At 48.4% G+C, this 8,174-nt stretch overlaps 1 protein-coding gene across 1 annotated transcript in view; it reads right to left on the bottom strand.

The window, feature by feature from the left end:
- Nucleotides 1-7,161, bottom strand: part of PSTPIP1 (proline-serine-threonine phosphatase interacting protein 1) — a 45,566-nt gene extending 38,405 nt beyond the window's left edge. Inside the window, exon 1 of the mRNA XM_081876402.1 lies at nucleotides 6,915-7,161. Within this exon, the coding sequence (XP_081732528.1) occupies nucleotides 6,915-6,947 (33 nt within the window). The 5' untranslated portion in view covers nucleotides 6,948-7,161. The remainder of the gene's footprint in view (nucleotides 1-6,914) is intronic.
- Between the last annotated feature and the right edge of the window lie 1,013 nt (nucleotides 7,162-8,174).

Raw genomic sequence — 8,174 nt, forward strand, 5'->3', positions numbered from 1 at the left:
ATTGAAGGACTGTGCCCTGGATCCCCATGTCAGCAAGGCGGTGGTCCAGGAGTTTGTGATCGACCATGTCGAAGGCTGCTGACAGGTCTAGAAGAATCAGCAGCCCGACCCGCCTCGATCCAGCTGCCTGCGGAGATCATCTGTTAGGGCAACCACTTCAAAACGACCTTGACAGATTAGAGAACTGGGCCAAAACAAACAAGATGAATTTTAATAGGGAGAAATGTAAAGTATTGCACTTGGGCAAAAAAAATGAGAGGCACAAATACAAGATGGGTGACACCTGGCTTGAGAGCAGTACATGTGAAAAGGATCTAGGAGTCTTGGTTGACCACAAACTTGACATGAGCCAACAGTGTGACGCGGCAGCTAAAAAAGCCAATGCAATTCTGGGCTGCATCAATAGGAGTATAGCATCTAGATCAAGGGAAGTAATAGTGCCACTGTATTCTGCTCTGGTCAGACCTCACCTGGAGTACTGTGTCCAGTTCTGGGCACCACAGTTCAAAAAGGACACTGACAAACTGGAACGTGTCCAGAGGAGGGCAACCAAAATGGTCAAAGGCCTGGAAACGATGCCTTATGAAGAACGGCTAAGGGAGCTGGGCATGTTTAGCCTGGAGAAGAGGAGGTTAAGGGGTGATATGATAGCCATGTTCAAATATATAAAAGGATGTCACATAGAGGAGGGAGAAAGGTTGTTTTCTGCTGCTCCAGAGAAGCGGACACGGAGCAATGGTTCCAAACTACAAGAAAGAAGATTCCACCTAAACATTAGGAAGAACTTCCTGACAGTTACAGATAGGTAGCCGTGTTGGTCTGCCATAGTCAAAACAAAAAAATTCCTTCCAGTAGCACCTTAAAGACCAACTAAGTCAGTTCTTGGTATGAGCTTTCGTGTGCATGCACACTTCTTCAGATACACTGAAACAGAAGTTTCCAGACCTTTCTATATAGTGAGAAGGTGGGGAGGGGTATTACTCAGAAGGGTGGTAGGAATGGGTGATTGGCAGATAGCTGTGATGAGCCTGTGATGAGGCTCATCACAGCTATCTGCCAATCACCCATTCCTACCACCCTTCTGAGTAATACCCCTCCCCACCTTCTCACTATATAGAAAGGTCTGGAAACTTCTGTTTCAGTGTATCTGAAGAAGTGTGCATGCACACGAAAGCTCATACCAAGAACTGACTTAGTTGGTCTTTAAGGTGCTACTGGAAGGAATTTTTTTGTTTTAACTTCCTGACAGTAAGAGCTGTTCGACAGTGGAATTTGCTGCCAAGGAGTGTGGTGGAGTCTGCTTCTTTGGAGGTCTTTAAGCAGAGGCTTGACAACCATATGTCAGGAGTGCTCTGATGGTGTTTCCTGCTTGGCAGGGGGTTGGACTCGATGGCCCTTGTGGTCTCTTCCAACTCTATGATTCTATGATTCTATGATTCTAACCAGAGCCGTCTCAGTCCCATGACCAGTGCGGAAGCTGAATTGGAATGGATCCAGGGCCGATGTTTCATCCATAAACCCACCAAGCTGTTCAGCAACCGCTCTCTCAATCACCTTACCCAGAAACGGAAGATTCAAAACCAGATAGATCTAAAGGATCTAATGATGTTTTCTTTAAGAGCGGGCGCACCATTGCCTCCTTCAGTTCCCCTGGGAATGTCCTGGTGAGAGCCAGTGTGGTGTAGTGGTTAAGAGCGGTAGACTCATAATCTGGGGAACCGGGTTCGAGTCTCCGCTCCTCCACCTGCAGCTGCTGGGTGACCTTGGGCCAGTCACACTTCTCTGAAGTCTCTCAGCCCCACTCACCTCACAGAGTGTTTGTTGTGGGGGAGGAAGGGAAAGGAGAATGTTAGCCGCTTTGAGACTCCTGAAGGGGAGTGATAAAGCGGGATATCAAATCCAAACTCTTCTTCTTCCTCTTCTTCTTCTGGTGCCAAGGGACAAATTGATGATATCTCCCAGGGGGGCCCGCACCTCGTCTGGACACGCTCTAATCAGCCAGGACAGGCACGAGTCAAAAGGACTGGTGGTGGGCTTTCCAGCTCGGAGGAATCTGTCCACATCGGCTGGGGATATCCGGTCAAAGTGGTTGAATACTAGACCCGAGGACAGTCGAGGGGCCTCCAGTTTCGTTATTGTATCCAAATTGGCAGGGAGGTCACGGTGAAGCAACAGGACCTTCTCCGCAAAAAAGCTCACAAATGCCTCACAGCTGTGTGTCAAATTGTTATTTAAATTTGGCTGTCCCTCCAGGGACGTTATAGACCTAATTATACTAAATAATTGCATCAGGAGAGATAACGGATGCAATGGAGGCCGAGAAGTAAGACTTCTTAGCAGCCTTCACCGCCAGCTCGTAGGTTTTCATTAAAGCCCTATAAGATGTTCTTGAGGCTCCGTCACGGGCACCCCGCCATACTCGCTCTAGCCGTCTGAGGTCCCGCTTCATTTTCCGGAGCTCCTCGGTAAACCAGGGAGCCCAGTTTCTGCGGGGTCGCAGAGGGCGCTTCGGTGCGATCTCATCGATGGCTGCCAGGAGCTGGATATTCCAGCCCTCAACAAGCTCAGTCAATGAGTCGCCAGGGGGAGCAAGGTCCCACAAGGCTTGACGGAATCTATCAGGGCCCATCAGCCTCTGCAGGCGAGCCCAAATCGGCTCACCACCTAAGCAGGGTGGGGGTGGAAAGTCAATCCTGGCTTTCAGAGCATAGTGATCAGACCATGGCACCTTCATCGAAGGAGACATGATCACATCTATACCTACGCCAAAGATCATATCCAGCGTGTGGCCTGCTTGATGTGTGGGGCCCGAAACAAACTGGGAGAGCCCTAGTGTCGCCATGGAAGGCACCAGGTCCAGAGCCTGTGAGGAGGGAGTGGCATCAGCATGGATGTTGAAGTCCCCCAATACCAATAGGTTAGGGAACTCCAAGGCCCAGCAGGCCACTGCCTCCAGCAGGCCTGACAGGGTGGCTGCTGGTGCGCTAGGTGGCCGGTACACCAGCCAGACAGCCAAGCTCTCCTCGGAGCCCCACACTAGGCCAACACATTCAATGCCGGGGATCGATGGCGATGGTAGAGCCCTGAAAGAACAATCTTCCCAGATTAATAATGCCACCCCTCCCCCCCCCGGCCCACAGTCCACGACTGGTGGAAGACAGAGAAACCCAGGGGTGCCATCTCTCGTAAGGTAACTGTTTCCCCTTCGCACACCCAGATCTCCGTCACACAAGCCAGGTTGACCCCCTGCGAGGTAAAGAAATCTTGCAGGGTGGCGGTTTTGTTGCCTATAGACCTGGCATTGCACAGCACCAGTGACACCCTACCCTCGTCCCTCAGGATGGGGCGCAGATTGGAAGGGGTACGAGCAAATCCGTATCTCGGTCCCCTTCGCCGATAACATCTGCCCCCACCACCATACCTCCCTCGCCCCTCCACGGTAGCAATCCCAAGCCTCATACTAGCCTCCATTGATGGCAATTGGTGTTATTCTTTCCTAGCCTAGTTGTTCTACTTATAGTATCAACAACTCGATAATTCTAATTAGTCGAGTAGAACAAGCCAGCTAACCTCAGCTACCTCTCTGATTATATGAAACTATTATGTTCTTTATCAGCCTACTATTATAATATTAGACAAACCAATTAATAAAATTAAAAAATAACCCCCAAAACATTCCACAGCTAAACAGAACTACCATATAACATACATAAAGGAAGAAAAAACACCTAAATAACAGGAGAACAACAATCAGGCATCTCACAGTAAGCAAGCAAAAACTTAAATATTATCATGAAACAAAGGACTAAAACAAATGGCAAAGGAAGGGGGGAGGAGGAAAGGGGGAAAAAAGGTTCTTGTAGCAGATGAAGTTCTTGTAGCATCATGCGCCAGCTCAAGTCTGCACGAATGATCTCTGAATCTGCCAACCTGAACAACCAGGCGACATCGGGGGATGGGCAGAGGAAGGCGGGGCAGGCTCAGTAAATGCCCTGTTTGATGCCAGTGCCGTGCCCGATGGTCTCGGGCAACTATTCTCTCAAAGAATAGTTGTATTCTTTTGAAGTCGCCAGTAATTAATTTAAACCTTTTGGTTTATTTTCTAGCCTGTTAACCAGTGTTTCTTCAGCCCCCAGCAGCCCACCTGTTCTTTGGTGCTAATTAACTGACAGATAGAAAATCCAATTAGAATTTACTTCTAGTCTTAAAGGTAAAGGGACCCCTGACTGTTAGGTCCAGTCACGAACGACTGGGGTTTCAGCGCTCATCTCGCTTTATTGGCCGAGGGAGCCGGCGTACAGCTTCCGGGTCATGTGGCCAGCATGACTAAGCCGCTTCTGGCGAACCAGAGCAGTGCATGGAAACGCCGTTTACCCTCCCACCGGAGCGATATCTATTTATCTACTTGCACTTTGATGTGTTTTCGAACTGCTAGGTTGGCAGGAGCTGGGATCGAGCAACAGGAGCTCACCCCGTCGCGGGGATTTGAACCGCCAACCTTCTGATCGGCAAGCCCAAGAAGCTCAGTGGTTTAGACCACAGCGCCACCCGCGTCCCACTTCTAGTCTCAGAAATAGTTAAAAGAATGAGGTTTGCTGACCTGACGCCCTAATTTAAGGGCCATTGTGTGGTGCATGGGATTGGTGAATGTTCCTTCCTTGAGATGTTCCTCCACCCCTGAAAACTTCTGTCTCTGGTATGATGAATGTCTCCTTCTGTAGACATGTGAGGTTTATCCCTGAACTCCCTTATCTCAAAAGGGAGTTTTGGTATACCTTGGTTTCTTAATCAATACATTTCATCTCTGTATAAGCAGTCGATGACCAGTCCACCATCTTTCCTCCCCAGAGGTCCACAAACAATTAACTTTTGTGGTTTTGTGAGACCCTCCTCCCATGAGAGGAAGATGATCAGAGATGGAGGTCAAGGTTAGAATTTCAGTGACCAATGATATAAGCTGGGAGGGGGGAGGTTGCTGGGAGGCATGATGTCACCGTAGGAATAAAAGGGGTTTAGAGGAACAGGAGGAGAATTCCATGCAGGGCTGGCTGGGAAAGGCTGCATGCAGAGACCAGGGAGCCTGGCTGTTTACTGCTCTGGGCCCAAGCAGGCTGTATCTATGAGGGGAGCAACAAGAGACACTCTTGGGGTGTAATGCTCTGCATCCCCTGCACCTAAACTCAGGTGTAAATATGTGTAAATAAACCATTTTTCTAAAAGACACTACCGTCTCCACTGTGCCTTAATCCATAGGAACACAAACCCTGGTTACGTGCCAAGACCCCTGAAATCTTGCACCTGCTCAGCAGAGACGGGGGTAAAGCCCCCTTCCCTGTATGCTGCCGTCCTGATAAAAGCCACACCTTCCCCACTGCTGCCTCTGTAGCTAAATAAAACAGAAAATGAAGATGCGGCTGCAAGAGATGCAATGAGAAGCACATATAGTTAGGCCCATAGAGAATAAAAGTTTGAGAAGAGGTTTAAGACATGGCTGCAGAAAGAAGTTCTTGTGAGATTTCCCAACATAACCACACTTGGGACCCTATGTGCTCTCGGGGCAGCAAGGGCCTTGCCATTTGCTGTTCTGACACAACAACATGTATTGGGGCAGCCCTAGGGTGAGGAAGTTGCCAGGGTACGTCCACACACCATGACCTGTAGCTCCTAACTGGACATGATAGCCTGGAAGGCAAATTCTGAAAAATGTCCCTGTGATAGCAGAGTGTGATGGCCAATCCATAGGCAAAGTGGAGCAGAAACATAGCCTGAAGCCCCCTACATCCAGAAACAAGAGGCCATTCATCATGTTAGATAGATCAGTGCTCCTCAAACTTGGGACTCCAGACGTTCTCAGACTACAGCTCCCATCATCCCCAGCCAGCTTAGCCAAATGGTTATGGATAATAGGAGCTGTAGTCCAACATCTGGGGATACAAGCTTGAGGAACCATGGGCTGGATTTACCCTCCAGATTCAGAGGCAGTACCGGAATATCACTGAATGTCAGTACTGGAGGGCAAGAGGAGCAGAGGGCTGTTTCCTCTATGACGCATTTGCTGGTTTCCTAAGGCATCTGGCTGGACCACGACATCACAGGGGGCTGCATCCGATGGACCCAGTGGCGTAGCGTGGGGGGTGCGGGGGGGCCGGCCGCACCGGGTGCAACATCTGGGGTTAGGGTTAGGGGGCGCGAATCCATGGGTTAGGGGGCGCAAATTACTTGCCTTGCCCCGGGTGCTGACAACCCACGCTACGCCACTGGATGGACCTTTGGTCTGACGGAGGAGGGCTCTTCATGCCCTTATTTTTAGAAACAGCCCCCACCAACTGGGAAAGGTCAAGATATTCAAGGGTGACACCTGAGCACCAGGGTGGGGCAACCTTTGCATAATAACATTCAGGTTTTGCATAAGACACTCTCTGTGTGGTGCCATGAGCATCCCCTCCACCCAAATAAAAGCGGCGCTAGCAAAGTTGTATATCTAACACAAAAAGCACCACGTAAGAACAGAAACATGAGCTGTCAACAGCAATGAACATTAGACCCATGTTCTGCCAGCATCCCCAAGAAAGAAGTTAGTTGTTCAAAATTTTTAAAAAATTAAACATTTAGGAGTTCATTTCCTTCTCTCTTTTTTAGCAATTAAAAGTTTGAAATAAGTGATTCTTTTAACTATAGTACAAGTGGACCCTAGAAGTTCCTTACCTTTTGACTGTGAGGATTCAGGTGTCCTAAAGAGGCCCCTTCCGCAGTTTCCTGTGGTAACCAGTTTGCAAACGTGCCCCAAAAACCTTCCTAACCAAACTTGCAGGCAAAATTGTGACAGCGCGGCACCAGGTCAATTCAGACCACGCAGCCAGCCAGTGTTGCCTCTTTATCTCCATGAAGGTGAAAATCAAGATGTTGGCACTTACCCAGAAGGCGTCTTTGAACTGCAGGTGTGTCATGAGAAGATGCTGGAAAGGCCCCCTTTGGGCAGGCTTCCCCACAGCACCAAAAGTTTGACGGAGAGGAACCCAGTTGGCTCTGGCTGCCAAGCACACGGAAGCCGAAAGAGGAATGCTCTCTTTTGCAGCTTGCAAAACAGCTCTGGGCGGTTTAAGGAAGCTGAGTGTGAAATGACTTGCTACTCCGAAGGAGAAAGCACACCCCAAACCTCACAGGTCTCCCCTTCCTCTTTCCCTCCTCTTGCCCCACCCCTATGCTCTGCTATCAACCTCACTTCAGTTCTGGCAAATGGTGAGTATTGAAATGAGGAAGCAAAAAAACACCCTATCATCTGTGTACAAATGAGGTAGGTTTTTTTATTGGGGGGGGGGTTAGTGACAAGATTAGCTACACCCCAGAAAGCCAAAGTGTTGTCTGATCAATGGACAAAGCTACAAACTCTGGGAAGAAAACTGAGAGCAGGCCCATTCTGTTGACCACGGAGGCTGCATTTCTTGATGCAAGGCAGTTTGCGTGTGTTTTTGGTAATCTTTTGTGCTGGGCTCAAATCATACCCACAGGAAGCAGACCTGTGACATTGCAGGCTCAGCAATTGCTGCAGTAACAGAAGTATTTTCCAATTCTCATAAAAATTAAGGAAATGGGTAGATGGCACTTGCTTCAGCTTAGCCTATTTGGATCTATATGTAGCTTTTGGATGTGCTGTGTTCATTCATTGCAGCTGTGAATATGAATGAAGTGGTAGCACACAAGGAACGTCCCTGGAATACTAATAGAGAGTCTTCTCCCATGAATATCACTGGGCAAGAAGTTTTAAAATGTGACATTTCAGTCGCTGTTTGCAGACGGACCCGAGAACCATCATTTCCTTTGTTTTGCCATTTGCAGATAAAACATAGCAGAGGTTGCTTTTTGCCTGGCTATTTAGCTGGCAAGCACTTTCTTCAAATGAAATGGCAAACATTTTCACTGTTGCTAAGCTGGAAACAAAGAGCAGAAGAGAGTTAGATGCTCAGTAGAACAAAGAAACTTCCAAAGTATCTTAAAAGGGAAATGTAATTCAATGTACAAAATACATGCCCATTAAGAAGCAGCTCTTGAAGGAGTTAATGATGAGCTTTCAGTATAACAACCAGTGCTCTGAACTGGGCTCAGAAATGCACTAGAAAACCAGAACAGCTTAAGCAGGAACAAAATCAGATGCTCTGAAAAGCCAGAAGTGCCTG

The sequence above is a fragment of the Podarcis erhardii genome (assembly GCF_964252035.2).
Source record: "Podarcis erhardii genome assembly, chromosome: 9".
NCBI lineage: Eukaryota > Metazoa > Chordata > Lepidosauria > Squamata > Lacertidae > Podarcis > Podarcis erhardii.